Source organism: Saimiri boliviensis, chromosome 11 (genome assembly GCF_048565385.1).
Source record: "Saimiri boliviensis isolate mSaiBol1 chromosome 11, mSaiBol1.pri, whole genome shotgun sequence".
Taxonomy (NCBI): domain Eukaryota; kingdom Metazoa; phylum Chordata; class Mammalia; order Primates; family Cebidae; genus Saimiri; species Saimiri boliviensis.
This window is the reverse complement of record NC_133459.1, coordinates 35,756,496-35,771,820: the sequence shown is the minus strand read 5'-3', so window position 1 is coordinate 35,771,820 and position 15,325 is coordinate 35,756,496. Positions and strand designations below refer to the sequence as shown.

At 55.5% G+C, this 15,325-nt stretch overlaps 1 protein-coding gene across 1 annotated transcript in view; it reads left to right on the top strand.

The window, feature by feature from the left end:
* Window positions 1-6,025: 6,025 nt before the first annotated feature.
* The window catches only part of GRIK3 (glutamate ionotropic receptor kainate type subunit 3), a 236,410-nt gene continuing 227,110 nt past the window's right edge, over window positions 6,026-15,325 (top strand). Inside the window, exon 1 of the mRNA XM_003937493.4 lies at window positions 6,026-6,566. Within this exon, the coding sequence (XP_003937542.1) occupies window positions 6,452-6,566 (115 nt within the window). The 5' untranslated portion in view covers window positions 6,026-6,451. The remainder of the gene's footprint in view (window positions 6,567-15,325) is intronic.

Below are 15,325 nucleotides of genomic sequence, written 5' to 3'. Positions count from 1 at the left end.
CTTGTTTATTTTCTTATCACTGAGTGTATTTTCAAGGATCACTCTGTCTCTCTCTCTGTGTCTCTCTAAGGAGGGATGATGGCAGCCTCCTGGCCATGGGGGACCGGTGCAGCCGAGAACTGGCTCACTGAAGCCTCCAAGGGAGGCACTTCACTACCAAAATCTATTGTTGGCTAATGCATGCTCTAGTTTTGTCTCCCCTCCCCCCACCACCCCTGCAAGGTCAGGGATCCAGGGTAGCAGTTGTTAAGCAGTGGAGACACTGCTGGACTGAGAATTTGGTCACTTGGGTCAGAAGCTGTTTGCTACTTACTTTCTGGGCAGGACTCATTCATCTAGTCACTCATTCATTCATTCACTTTTTAATTCATTTGCTCATTCTGTCATGTTACCTCATTTATTCATTCTTGCATTCATTCACGCATTTGTTCTCTCCCCATCATCTGAGCAACAATACGAGCCTACTTCTGCCCTCCCCAGCAATATTCGACTCCTCTGAGCCCATTTCTTTCCTCCTGCATCCCTGAGTTGTTCCAAAGACAAAAAGAGATGATGCAAGTGGAAGCCAGGATGGCTCTTGGCTCAGTCAGGTGGCACCCTGGATACCTCGATGTCACACCCATCACCAGACATGGAATCTAGGTCTTTGTGGGCCTTGATCCTTGTTAGTGGGACAAATGCCCAGACCCTCTCCAGGGTCAGGGATGTTAACAGAATCCTGAAGTTTGCTGAATGTGAGAGCGGGACTCTGAAGAAGCCAGGACGCAGGGTGGCTGGCAGGGGCAGCAGTGTCTGAGGCTCAGCCCCAAGGTGTCTGAGGACAGAAGGAGCAGGTGGGTGCCTTTGCTGGATGTGGCGAGGGGGCAGTGCATGAGGGAGAGCACATGAGCCAGCGAATGTGTGAATGTGTGAGTGGGTGACCAAGCAGAGGACCGAAAGTAAATGGGTGAATGAACAACTGGGTGGCTGAAGAAAGAATAGATGGCTAAGCCAATGAATGAATGGATGAGTGAATAATAAGCAAGTAGATGAATGTGAGTGAGTGAATGAGAAAATGTTCGCAAGTGAGCAAACAATTAAGGAAAATTAGTGGATGAATAAGTGAACAAGTGGGTCATGGAGGGACTGGAAGAATTAATCAGAGAATGATTGAATGGTGAGTAGATGAACGAGTAAGGGACTGAGTAAATGAGTGAATGAACATGTGAATGAGCACATGGATGAAAATACATGGACGAGCCTATGAATAGATGAATGAGTGAATGGATGTGATGGAATGAATGAGTACATGAATAAATTAATTAAGAAATGGATGAGTGAGTGAGTGAGTGAGCAAGTAACTTTGGTTCCCACCCCTGATGCTGAAGAAAGGGGACCAGGAGGTGCTGGTGTCCTGTGCATAATTCTCCCCACCCTGCTCCTCGAACTCCTCGAACGGCAGCAGAAGCCCCTCTGCTTCCAGCCCATCAGCTTCTGTTCCATTATGTATAGATACAAATGGGGTTGCTGCGTATCCTTTACGCCTCCTCCAGAACCGCACCCGAACTATTGACACGCAAATGTTGGTAAAATAACGTATCTCCGGTGGCTTGTCTACCTGTATCCCTCACCGCTGAGAAGTAACTCACGGCAGCGGGTTAAGCTGACAATAAACACAGGAATTGACTTCAGTAGGAATGAGCTTGCCTGGCTGTTGACAAAAATCTAAGGTGACGCAACCTTCGCTGGGCTTATTGCTTGCTCAGGTGACAGCCTGGCTGTGCTGCTCCCTTGGGACTGGGATGAGGGACAAAGGCCCCAGGGTGATGAAAGCGTCCCTGTTCCTGAGCCAAAAGGCAGGTCGAAGTGTCCTGCAAAGGGCTGGGGCGTGGCTTTTGCGGTGAGCACGCACTTTGCCATTGAGAGAACACTGTGCAACAGAGTAGGCAGTGGGAAAGGTCTCTTCTCTTCCCTCCCTGCTTGAGCAGTTGGCAAAGATCAGGCAAGGGCCGGCAGCTGCCTTCCTCTAATCCTGGCCCCGCTCTGGGGTGAGACGGGGCAAGGGAGCCCCTCCCCCATTCTCACCAAGGCACGCCTGGCGCAGGCTTGTAGAGCAGCCTGGCCCCAAGGTAGGACACTTAGGGGAGTGGACAAAGCCGCAGGGCTTTGGCGTCCAGCCACCACCAGCAGCCAGCCTGCTGGGTAGCAGGAAGGGAGCTGAAGGTAGGCAGGCCTCGGCAGAGGGCACTCACGTCCTAGGAATCTGCACTCAGCCACTGCACGCGTCTACTCCGTGGTTTCCCAGGGAAGCAGAGATCATGAATCTCGGTAACTCGAGCTCAGGGCCTCATCACTCACCGCGATTGTGGGGGGATTGAGAGCCAGAGCGGAGCAGTCTAAACAAAACGCACGCACAGGGGACTTCTCCAAAGAGCACCACCACCACTGGGGGCCCCTCGTGCCTCACCAGAAGTAGCTGGGGAGGGGTGGAGGGAGAAGGCCAGGGACGGGGCTGGGAGTCTCTCGGGGGTTTGTTCCTGGGAATCCTACCCTCACCCCCCACCTGTGAGCCAGTGGGAGACATGAATCTCGCTGGCAGCAACTCCGGGCCAGCTCAGCCGTTTTCAGGGATGTTAATGAAATGCGGGAGCACTTGTCCTTTCAGACAGCGGCTCCTTTTATTTGGGAATGAAAAGCTGCATTAGTCTGAATGAGGTTTGGAGGCCTCATAAATCCGGCGCTGGCTGCCTCGTGGGGGAGCAGGGAGCGGAGGCCTGGCTGGTGGGTAGACTTGTTTACCAACAATGCGAAAAGCTAGGATTGGCGGCTCCCAATGGCCCGGAGGAGATGCGGCTGGAGATAGCACCAGCCCTGGTGCCTGCTGGTGGCGGGGCAGCCTGGAGAGGCGTGTCATGCTGCCAGAGGGCTGCAGGTTTCTCTTCATGAGTTAGGGACGACTGGGCTCCCCAGTCTGCCCCGTGAAGTCTCTGAATCCTATTCTGCTCTTAGCTTTCCACAGCAGGCAGCCCCACTGGGGCTCCACAGGGTAGTAATGAGAATTGGCCCCTACAGCCTGTCCCCTACTCAGCCCAGATGGTAGAGGACAGGGTTAATCCTGTGAACTCAGGAGTCTGCTGAGCCTGTATATGAACCTCGACACCTCACACACAGGGGCCTGGCACATGCTGATGCCCAATACATTTTAGAAGAAAGAAAGAAGGAAGGAAGAAGGGAAGGAAGGAGGAAGGGAAGAAGAATGGAGGGAGGAAAGTTCCCATAGCAGCTGTGTGACTGTGGACCTCTTACTTAACCCCTCTGAGGCTCAGTCTTCATCTGTAAAATGGATTTGTTATTTTAAACAAATATCCTAGCACAGTGGGTGTGGAGAGGAAGAGGTGAAGTGATGCGTGTAACGCAGTGAGTATATTGTCTGGACCATAAAAGCATGTAATAAATACTAGGGGTCATTATGGGGATCGTCACTGTTGTTTCTGTTTTTGCAATGCATCCCACCCTCCCCCAGACTGAGAGGGAACATGCTGCTGTTAGTTTTGGGGAAACCTCTGTGTTAACAAAATGGCTCGCTGCCAGGTCACGAAAAAGGCCCAGCCTAAGGCTGGGGACAGCAGCTTCCCTCCAGCCCCAGGGTTCCAGCTGCCTTCCAAGTCCAGAGACTGGGCCCCACAGCCTCTGCAGCTGGGAGGCTGTTTCCCACCGCAGCCCTACGTGGCAGCAGAGAAAAAGCCCCATCCGCAGCGTGCTGGGTCACTCCTGCCCACTCTGGGACGCAGAAGGAGCAGGCCCAGCCAGTGCTACTTCCCTGGGCCACGGAGGGGGCTCGCAGGTGACAGCCACACTCACCCTCTGGGGGCCTCAGCATCCACCTCTGCCTTCCTCCCTTTGCTTTTCTAGTACCACTTTCATGCTAGCTTTTTTGGAGGCTGCTGCTTCTCCTCCTGCTCTCCTCCCCTTATCCTTCCCGTCTGCTGGCCTCCGATGGATCTGCTCCCTCCTGGGAGCCACACCTCTACCTTTCTGCTGCTCCAGTTCCCTGCCAAGCCACTTGCAGGGTGCCTGCAGAACAACCCAGGCAGAATTAGCATCCAGGCACTCCCCTTGCCTGTCCCCAGACCAGCCTTGGGCAATGCCTTTTTAGCCCTGCATCCTGGGCCTCAAGTTCGGGTCTCTTTCCCTTTCTCTATCAGCTCGCCGGAATTTTCTTCCTTAGAGAACAGCCAGGGCTTTTGGTTTCTTGGGGCAACCAAACCAGCTGCGGAGGCTGATAGGCAGGCGATGGGGAGGGGCGTGCGTCTTCAAGGAAGGGGCTCCCAGCTGTATCCCCTAGGGCCGGCCCTCTGCTCCCCTCTCCTGCACTTCCTCCTTACTCACTGGAGCCCTTACTCTCTATCAAGAGGTGGCAGCTGCTGCTTCCCTGTCTCTGGTCTGAGTGTCTTTCCCTCTGATCCTCGGGCAACATTTTCCAGTGGCTGCTTGGGAAACCAGGCGCTCCTGCTCCAGGGCGAGAGAGGCCAAACTTTGGCAGAGACAGACGCCCGGTAACCCCCGGTAACCGTTTGCTGGATTTTCGAGGATGTCCTCAGGACAGGCACACCCCTTTGTGTTCTTTTGTGAGGAGCGCAGGAAGGCTCTTCTCCCTACAGCCACAGCGGCCTCCGCCTCAGGTGGAAGGGCGTCCCCTCCTAATTAGCAGGACTGGCCACAGAGAGATATTCACATCCCCACGAAATGCCACGGGCCCCTGCACCCAGACAGGGAGGGGAAAAAAGAGGGAAATTAGCAGGCGGATGAGAGCTCGGCTCATAGTATATTTGTAAGAAAATTAAAAGATTTGCTCTTCAGATGTTGGAGGCCATGCTCTTACCAGACAGCTGGCAAATGGGAGAGATTGGAAACGATGGAATAGATCAAATTATTCAAATGAGAAAAATAAATTCACACACAGCCTAGCCGCTGCCCGGTGACAGATCCGTTTATTTATCTACTATATCGGCACCAGTTTGTCTCTGTCAAAAAGGTCATTAAACTCTCCTAACTGCGTAATTCGCAGCCTCCTGCTCCAGCCTCGCTCCACAGCCCTTCCCTTCCCTCGACACCCAGCGCCACTTGAAAAAAAAAAAAAATGTATTATTGCTAATAAACAACGTTGTTTTTCTTTTCAACCCCTTTAGCTTGCTCCCCCACGGATCCTACTCCATCCCACGACAAATTAGTTTCTCTTTATTCTTTCTCAGGAGAATGAGGGAGGGGGCACCAGTCCCTCCTGCACAGTTAGGAGAGAGGACTGAAAGGGAGTGGGCCCGGCGCACACGCCCCCCTGCATCTAAGGCGAGAGTGGTCTTCCTTCTCCGCAGCCCCAGGACCCCTCGCGTGCGCGATCAAGTCCAGCTTCCCACAGCAGGGGGTCTGGCTTGGGTTCTCCCACCCCTGCAGACTCCCGCAGCTCCCCAGGCCCAGCGTAGACAATTTTCTTATTCTGCTTCTCCGAACCCCCAGCCCCAACTCTGCTCCCGGGAGAAATGGGGTTGGGAAGGGAAGCCGGTTCCCGGGTCGGTCTCCCGCCGCCGCCGCCGTCCAGCCAGCTCCCGCCGCGTGGGAGCTACGAGGCCAGACTCCGCAGACGGCGGGCTCCCGGTCTCGCTGCTCCCGGCGGGCGCGTCTCCTCCAGCTGGTCCGGCCGCTGGGCTGCCGCCGTCTCCCAGCTCGCGGTGCCAGCTCTCGCGCTCCACGCCTGGCTCCCGGGCTCCGTGCCCTCGCAGTGGAAGGGACAGGGGCCGGCGGGGCCGATGGGGACGTCTGGGAAGCGAGGAGAGTCCTCGTTCTCCGGGCGTTCCCCCGCGCGGGGGCCAGGGTCCCTTTCCCCGCCCTCCGCGCAGGTGTGAGCGCCCGAGTGTGCGCCTCGGCGGGTGTGAGTGTGAAGTGTGTGTGCGCGGGGGACTGCGCGGAGGGAGCGCAGGCGGCGGGCGGCGCGGGAGGCGGGAGGCAGGGCGCGGGGGAGGGGGCTGGGAGGGAGAGTGTGCGCGCGTGCAACTCCACTCCGGGGCTTTGTGCGAGCCCGGGCGATAGCATCGGCAGCGGCTGGAGGAGGAGCGGCCAGAGACGCGTGCTGCCCGCCCGCCAGCGCCCGGCAGCCGGGGCAGGTGGGAGCCCGTGCGGGAGCCGAGCCGACGCGAGTCGTAGCCCGAGCCGAGTCCGAACGGAGCCCGGGCGGATCCCAGGAGCCTCGCTCGCGGGCAGTCCGTGGGCGGCAGCCAGGCAGGGCGGGCGCCGGCGGGGCGGCCCCCCAGTAAGATGTGCGCGGCGCCGCGGGGCGCCCCCCACTCGCAGCGGCGCTCGGGAGCCGGGCGGCTGGGCCAGGCGGCGCCTTCGGGGCTGCTGCGCGCCCGCGCCTAGAGCTGCCGCCCCAGGGAGCCCGCCACGGCCGCGCCCCGGGCACGCTCGGCGGCGCCCAACGATGACCGCTCCCTGGCGGCGCCTCCGGAGTCTGGTTTGGGAATACTGGGCCGGGCTCCTCGTGTGCGCCTTCTGGATCCCGGACTCGCGCGGGATGCCCCACGTCATCCGGATCGGTAAGGGCTCCCTGGAGCTGGGGGTCTTCGTGCGCCTGGGCTGGGGAGGGAATTGGCGGGGGAAGGGTGGCCTCCGAACGCGTTCCCGAGAGATTTTTCCTAACCTTTCTCCGGGCTACAGAGCTGGTGACCACCAGGAGCTCGTCCCGGTGAGGACAAAGTTCCAGAGTCGGGGTCACGGGCCTTACTTATTGCGGAGGAGGCCTCCGGGCTGCAGCGGGCGAGGGGCCCTTGGCGCGCTCGTGGGAGGTCAGACCCGGCAGAGTGTGGCGAAGGTTTCCAGTGCGATCCCGAGTCGCGGGCGCATCTCGCGGAGACTGCCAGCATGAACGGCAGTCAACCGAGTTCTGCAATCGGGCTTCTCCGCGGAGTGGGGACCCTGGGAAAGGCGCCAACTTCTCTCCTCTCCCCTCCTCGCTCCCCGCGGGCCCCTTGTCCCCACCTCGGGCAGAGCTCGAGCCGCCGCGGCGGGGTCGCAGGGCACCGATTCGCATGACGAGAGCAGTGGTCTTCTGTCCCAGTGGCCGCCCTTGGCCTCGGTGGCCCGAGTTCAGCCCCGTGCCATGGGGCGGGGGTGGGGGAAGCAGGCTCCCGCTGCCCACCGCAGCTGGTCTCTCGGGGCCGAGGCCTCTCTCCCGCCCGGGGCAGCGCAGGTAGACGGAAGAGAGCCATGGAGGCCGCCCAGAGCAGCCCAGGGCGGCCCGGGCAGGCGGCCCAAGGACGCCAGCGGTTTTTAAAGTTAGCCCAAATCCCTCCGCAGCTGGCGGCGGCTGTCGGGGCTGCACGCGGCTTTCCGAGGCTCCGGCTTCTCAGCTTATCTTTTCGCCCAAGACTCTTACTCCGGGCTTTAACTTTGTTGTGGCCGCCCAAGGCACCCTGCGGGCCTGAGCGCCGCGCTCGTCCCGGGCTGGGCCGGCGACCGGCGGGGCTGGGCCTGGCCAGGTTACGCCGGAGCCTCCATCACCACGGCCTCTACGCCCGCCGCCAGTCAGGAGACCTGGACCGCCTGGGTTCACTCGGAGCCAGCACCAGCGTCTGGCACGAGGCGAGCCGGAGTCCGCCGAGCCATGGCCACCTTTCTCCTCTGTAACTCTTCTCCAGGGCGGATCTTGGGCTGCCAGCTGAGTGAAAGAGGTGCCGGAACCGGTGTCGGGCTTGGTTTCCGTACTTGAGATTTTCCTGGAGGCAGCCAGAAACCCGGCGGGTGGGTCTCCTCCCTGGCGGCCGCTGGGAACCCGGACCCTCTTGAACTCCTATCTGGATGGGGCAGAGCACAGTCCTCAGCTCTGCCCACGCTGAGATCTTTCAGTCCATGCCCGGGACCCTGGCAGGCAAACACCGGCACCACAGGCTGAGGAGGCCAGGCACGGGAGGGGACTCAGGGGACAGCCCTTATGGTCAGGCTTAACCCTTTACAGCCCAGGCTGCTCCTGACAACCGAAATGTCTTCTATCTCTGTGCCTTTGCGTGCCCCGAGCCCAGCTTGGCACCATTCCAGGGCCAGGCAGCCCCCCAATAATGGACCAGCACTTCCTTTATTCCCTGTCTCCTCCCCTTTGCTTTTTTTGGGGGAGGGTGCTGCGTCGTCGTAGAGTGTCCTTGGGGAAAAAGGGGGCCACTGAGAGGATGTTATCTGCCCATCACATGGATTGCAGCTCCCTCTTACTTGGCCCTTCCTCCACAGGGGTGGGGTGGGTGTGCTCCCAGGCCAGCCTCAGGGATGGAAGTCTTTGGAGGCCAAGAAAGACAGGTTCCTGTGAGGGCAGCCCCAGAGGGATAACTGGGAAGGTGCAGCATGATGTATCCTTACTGTGAAATTGAATGGGTTAGAGAGTTCCTCCCAACCCTTAGGAAGAGCATCCTCAAGTCTGCCCGCCCTTTCTTGGGTTCAGCGTGTAATAATGCAATCAAAGGATGGCAGAGCCCTCCTCTCTTCTAATCTTCTTCGTATTAAGCCCCAGGATTAATTAGCGTGTCAGCCCAGACCGTTTATATCCAAGAGTCCTGCCCCATTTGATTCTCAGCCCATGGACTGGGGTGTTGTGCCTGTGCCAAATGTGACCACCAGAGCTGTGCCAGCTTGGGCGGAGGATGGGAGGACTCTGAGGCCTCTGGGCTACTCTGAGCCTCCTGGGAAGCTGAATTTCTGTCGTTTTGAGCCCCTGCTCAAACCCCAGCTGGATCCAGGGAGCTACAGTGGAAGTGGACAGAGAACGAGGACGAGAGAGAAAGAGAATCTCATGCTAAAACCAAAACACACTGCTTTGGCTGGGCCCAGTGCTAGCTCCCTCTTCCCATCCCCCCTACCCCTGGGATCTTAGGACTCTGACTGGGGCTGTAAGAATTGAGGCCCTCTGGAATATGCTGGGTGCTTCTGGTTCTCAAGACTGGTGCCTGAGCCAGCTGAGCTTGAAGCTGAATCCTTCCTCAGCAGCCAGGCGTCGCCGAGCACCCGCCCAGAGGGGGTTTTCCTGCAGGTATGAGAGGGGCTTTCTGGGCTGGGGAGCACGGTACCCGCCCCCTCTCTTTGTGCCTCTTTTGGGGGCTGAAATTTCCTCTTAGACAAGGAGATGGATAGCTCAGCAGTGTGACAGAGTGTTCAAACAATCCGTCTTGAATAGATGAATTGCATTGCTCTGTCTTTTTGTAATTGTGTCTATCAGAGGGAGAGGTCAAGGCATTGATTGCTTGGATGGTTTGCAAGTAACAAAAGGGAGTGAGGGAGAGAGCAAGGGAGAGAGAATAATTGGATTGTAGTCTGCGGGAAAAAATGATCATTGATTATTTTATGTGAATATGTGCAAGATGTATTCTGTGTATGATTATCAAATGTTGCTCATTGAAGGTTTTCAAGGCATAGTGTTTGGCATTTTATTATTATTATAATTGTTATTATTGTTTAGATGAATCCTGGTCTTAACTCACCGAAGGCAGTTTAATGCATGGATCCTCTCAGCCAAATGGGCTTCAGTGACCTCCTGTGGGGGCCTGAATTTCTGGGTTGCATGACCCCAAAGCTGTAGTGGAGGGGCTGCTGGGCTTGGAACCAGGAGGTCTGGGTTTTCTGCCACATCTGCCACCAATTTGTTGGGCCATTTTGACCAAATCACGCCTCTCCCTGGCACCCGGGCCTCAGTTTCTCCATCTGTAAACTATTTGGTTGGCCTTAATGGTTGGTATGTTCTGTGGTTTCAAAGTTCCCTTTAGTGCAGGCTGGCGGGCACTGTTATGCCTTATAGATGTCATGGTTCATTCTTCCCTCATGTTACCGACATATGTAGGATCGAGGGCCAGCCCGGAATTTGAAAAGGGAGCTAGACAGTGGTGGCAGCAGCTGGGGAAGCCTGGCCGGCTCTTTCGTGCATTGAGGAGCTCAAGTGGATGGTGACGGTCTCCAGCCAGCCAGTGGGGAGGTTTGAAGCCAAATGACTGCAGAGACATAAAGCAGGTGTGTGGGGAGCGGGGAGAGGGAAGGGTTGGCCCAGCTCTGGACTCTGAGCATCTACAGATAAAGCAGAACTGAGCTGCAAAGTGTTGAGTTTCCTGAATGTACAGGGGCCCAGGTGGCAAGAGCAGCCCCTCCCTGGGGAGAGAAGCCCCCTCCCTCAGACTTCCCAAACCAGCCCCATCTGTAACTCCTCTGATCGGTTCACCCCAATTATCCTAACATTCATCTCTTGAGTTTGGGAGCTGCTGTGCGTAAAACAACGAGAAATTTCTCGCAGTGACTGGTGATGCGCTGAAACACCGCTGCCTTGTAGGAGCAGACAGCAGCTGAATGAAGATCAATAGGGTTTTCCCCCCTGGAAGTAAATAGCTTCAGACAAGACCTGGGAGTGGCCCGCGGGGCCTTAGAGAGCATTAACTTGAGGAATTTCTAGCTCCACTCTTCAGCCCAGCTGCTGCTGTCAGCCCTAGCTTTCCTCCTTCTCAACTGGAGTTTAATGTTTTCCTGATGCCCACCTCGCGTTGCGCTAAACAGTCTTTTGACGTCAGAATGACCTAGGGTTTTTAGAGGTGGTTTATGCAAGGTCAGCCAGGCACCCTGGACTCACTAGGCACTTCCAAGGTCACCTGCATCCCCCTGTAGCCGGCAGGATGGCTGACTTCACAAATCTAGCTCATGTGCTGTTTCGAAAGGGCTTTGTGGGGTGGCTCTTCATCTATGACCCCTCCAGGAATGCAAGCTGCCTCGCTGCTTTTAGGATCCTTTGTGGAGCCTGTGAGCCTTCCCGAATTCCCATGTTTCCGCTGGCATTCTCTGTCCCAGCCCCAGGAAACAGTCCCCTTCGTTGGGGAGGAGCACAGATGCCTCCTCCCCCCCACCCCCCCCCCCCGCCACCACCATAGGCAGTGGAACTACCTTTCCTCTTGAGAGAAGTAGAAGGCCATATGGACAGACTGCAGGTCTGCTTTGTGGAGGGGGTTCTTTTAGGGGGCGACATGCTTGATTTCAGTGACTGGGACTTTGTTTCTGGTCTGCTGAGTTAGCCCCTCCTCTACCTGCCACAGCAGCTGCCCCTGTCTCTTCCTGCCGTAGCTGCAGCCTGACTTGAGCTCGCCTTGCTTACTCAGGACCTTCCAGAGGGGACTGAGAGAGCTGATGCTTCGCTCTACTGGGCAGAGCGGAGAGGAACTGGGGTGCCTCCCACATCCCGCCTGGCAACAGAGAGGACCGATGTTGTAGGAACAGGGTCCTCCTTGAGGCTGGCACCCAGCAGGCACTCGCTTCTCCTCCAGAGGCCAGTGTGATGGAGCTGCAGCTGTGGACAGACAGATGCACCAAGGGCTTGCCTGGCGCTGAAATGGAGCTGATGCAGATGGGGCTGGTGCCTTGGCCTCGGGTTTGGTTCCTGGAGTCACTTTTCTTCCAGGTGCTGATTCTTCAGCAGCAGCACCAGAGGGCAGTGTGCCTGTGCTGAGGCGGCCACTGCTGTGTCTCCTGCCTGGGGCCCCACCTGGGTCTGGAGCAAAATCAAAATAATGAAACAGCAATGACGACAACAATACGATGACCCCAATTTATTGTACAATTATTAGCTTCTAAGTACTGTGCCAAATGCTTTTCAAACAATGACTCACAGTGTGGGTAAATAGTAGGTGCTCAGTAAATGGAGCTGTAGGCCTTTTCTCTTCATCTACGGTAGCTTTCACAACCCTACAGGTATTATCTCATTTTGCGGGTGAGGGAGCTAAGCTTGGTGGAGTCACTTGCCCAAGATCACACAGCCAGTGAGCGGTAGAAGAGGGATAAGAAGTGTGGTCTGCCTGCCTCTGGGTCCTGTGCTTTTAGCTGGCCGTGCAGTCTGGAGATGGAAAGAAACAGTTTTTAAAGAGGCTGACTGCAGTGCCCCTACTCTCACTCCCTGTTCTGGCTGCTGAGGGAGGTCTCACTGGCTCGACTGTGTCGGTTCTGCTCTGGGAGGATGGCCATCTGGGCTCTGCCGTGCTGAATTCCACCAGTTCGAGTTTTCAGTGTCAGACTGGCCTTGCTGATGAGCTGTGTGGCCGATTTCTCTCCTCCAGGGCACAGGTGTGGGTGGTCGTTCCCAGCCTTCCCACCAACACACATCCTTCCCTTATTACATCCCACATTGTCCTGGCTTTTGGACTCTGCTCGAGGTTTTCATCCAAGCCCTAAATAAAGGATGGACTCACCCTTGGGTGAGGCCAGCTCACTTACAGGGATCCCTCGGTTCTGGGGTCTCCAGTCTACATGTCCCCGATGGAGCCACCAGGCTGTCCTCAAAGGCATTGCCAAAGCCTTGGGGAAACCCAAGGGCCCTGTGTCTGTGTCTCCTTCACCTCCATCCTCCTCAGCCAGCGACCTGGAAAGAGAAGGCGGTGGGAGAATCAGCCGTCTTTCTTATTCCTTCCCTCCCTCACCTCCCTTTTTCTTCCTCAGTCGTGTTCCTTCTTGCCAACATCCCTTCAAGGCTAATAGATTTTATGGTCATTTTATTTTTACGCAAAAGTCACATCCTGACCTTCTAAATAGGGCCTGCTGCCGCTGGGTCCTGAAATATGTGTTGCTGTGTCATAGACACCGTAGGTGGGGTGTAGGGACCTGGGTGCATGAGCCTTCCCGATCCACCATTTCCCCCTTAAGAGCAAAGGCAAAGGCAAAGGCAAAGGCAAACCCAGATTTGCTCTTCTCTGTCTGTGGTGCTCCTTCTCCCGGGGGACCAGGGGAGCCGCCAGGGACTGAGCTGTTCTGGAAGTGGGGGAAGCTGCATGGCCCAAAGTCACTGCAAAGGTGACAGATTTGGGACAGGCATGGTCAGAAGGGTCATGTTACTTTCCAGGGCCTCCGTTTTCCCCATCTGTAAAATGGGGATGGTACTGCCCATTGGGTTAAATAGGTGTGATGTCTCTTCAAAAAAGCATACATGCTGCTCAGAGTTGAGCATTTCTTTTTGCCCTTGGAGGAATCTGTGCACAGGACTGAGAGTAAGGAGATGGTGGGGAGGCCTCCAGGGAGCCGACTTTAAGGAGGCCTTCAAATGAGGATCCTTTGCTTGTGTGACTGACCATGAGAGTGGGCGTCTCCTTAAATCCTGGCCTTGGCCCAGGGTCTGAATTTGCTTCTGGAGTATGCGTTTCCTCCAGTTTCTCTTTGTGCTCCAGAGACAGATCCTAACTGAGCACGATTTGGAGAGACGAGACTGGACTGAGGGCCAGGAGACTGGATTTGAGGACAACAGGTTGTTCAGATTTTCTTTTGTCTCTCATAGTCACGTTTCATAGCAGCCATGCCCCCAGAGCCCTCTGCCCTTCCTTCCTCTGTTTTATTTCCTTTGGAAATCACCTCCAGGATCCACACTGCCCCTCCCTCCTCACAGCTCAGCTGCCCAGCTCCTTGTCCTTGCTTCCCTTGACCTTTACGCCTTGTTTACCAATAGTATTGACCTTGGCTGTGATTACCTGGGGGCGGGTCGGTTTCTAGGCTTTCTCTAGTGCACGTGCATCGTGCCTCCCTGCTAGGCAAGGAGCTACCCAAGGGTGTCTCAGGCCATCTCTTTCCCATCACTACCAAGAAGCAGAATGATTTTTTTTGGAATCAATAATATATTTCATTGATTCTAAGATGAGGGTTTTTTTCCCCACATTTTCATATCTCTGACATCAACTTGTGTCTCACATGTCATGTCTAAGTTTACTTGCAGAATCTTTTCTTTCTTGGCACTCCAAGAAAGACTGGCATGTCTCGAGTCTGATGAAATGCAGCAGATCTATTTTTGAATGTGAGTCCAATGTGTACTTGCTGTGTGACCTTGGGGAAGTCACTGCACCTCCGAGCTTCCATTCCCCCATCTATAAACTAGAAGTATTCATGTTAGATTGAACCATGTGCAGCCCTTGCTGACCCACAAAAGTCTTGTGGTTGAACCTTACAGTACTGTCTGCATAGGGTTATTGTGAGCATTACAGGAGATAAAGTATGTAAAGATCTTTGCATAGTCCCTGATGCTTAATAAATGTTAGGAGAAAAAAAAAAAAAAAAAGGTTCCCCAAGGGTGGGGCCACATCTCCACTGACTCTGAGCTCTGAGGCTGGCTGCTTCTCATGTGCCCTTGGCTTTGTGCTAACCCTAGTGCCCTGTCTTCCATGTAGCCTTATATATGGCATTTGGATGAGATGATGGCCCCGCTGCTCACATACCCATAGGTCCTGCACTGGAGTTGGTGGGTCTAGCAGTCTGTGCCAATTACCCGTTGTGCTAGGGAGCAAGAGAGGTACCCTTCCTTGGCTGCTCCTAATGTCAGCTCCCAGATGCCACTGGGCCCATCATTTAGGGGATGCCTGGTCTTCCATGATCTTGCAGCATTTTTTATTAAAATAGATTTTGCCATATAATAGAGCTGGGAAGATCCTGATTATGGAATGTTCTTGCTGGTCCGGAGAGTCCTGATCAGCCCTTCTCAGATGGGAAGTACCATCTCGCCTCCTGGGCAGGCCGCTGGAGACTAGAGAGGGTCTGAGGCTGGAGGCTCTGGGGGATAGACACTTTGGCTCTCCTGGGAGACACAAGGTAATTCGGACAGAGGCAAAGGCAGGGAGGAAAGAGTCCCCATGGTGATCATACAGATGGGAGATAATGAGATGGAGTGAGATCCGGGGGGAGTGGTGGCTTCGACTCCAGATTCTTTGGTGCCATGCTGAATGGTAGTTAAGGATAGCAGAGGGGGGAAAAGCAGCACGAAGGAGCTAAGATTCCGGTTTGTGTTGAGAGGGTTCCAATCCATAGGAGACAGTTAAGTCTTACGCTATCAAAGGGACTGATGCAGACAGGCTGCAGATGGAAGGGGGTTTATGGCGTTCTCAGAACAACTGCAGGGATGAGCTCTTTAAATATGGGAATGAGGGAGACTTCTGCAAAGCCTTTCTGCATCTGCTTTGCAGAACTGAAATAATGCTATTCCAAAAAGCTGCCCAATGGGGTGGAAAAGCAGGAGCAGGGAGCCAAGGACTTTCCAGGGCTCCGGGCATCACATTTCCTGTCTATGGTGAAGAATCAAAGAATGTAGGCTGAAAAGAACCCCAGGGGTCATTCTAGGCCTCTGGCTCTCAAATGTTAGCATGTGCCAGAATCACCCGAAGCACTCGTTAAGATGCGGGTTGCTGGACTGCATCCCCAGAGCTTCTGATTCCGTGGTTCTGGGGTGAGAGGTCTGAGTGCTTGCCTTTTTCACGGGTTCCCAGATCATGATGATGGAGCTAAACTGGGAAGTGCGCTTTGAGAACTGCTGTTCTGGGTC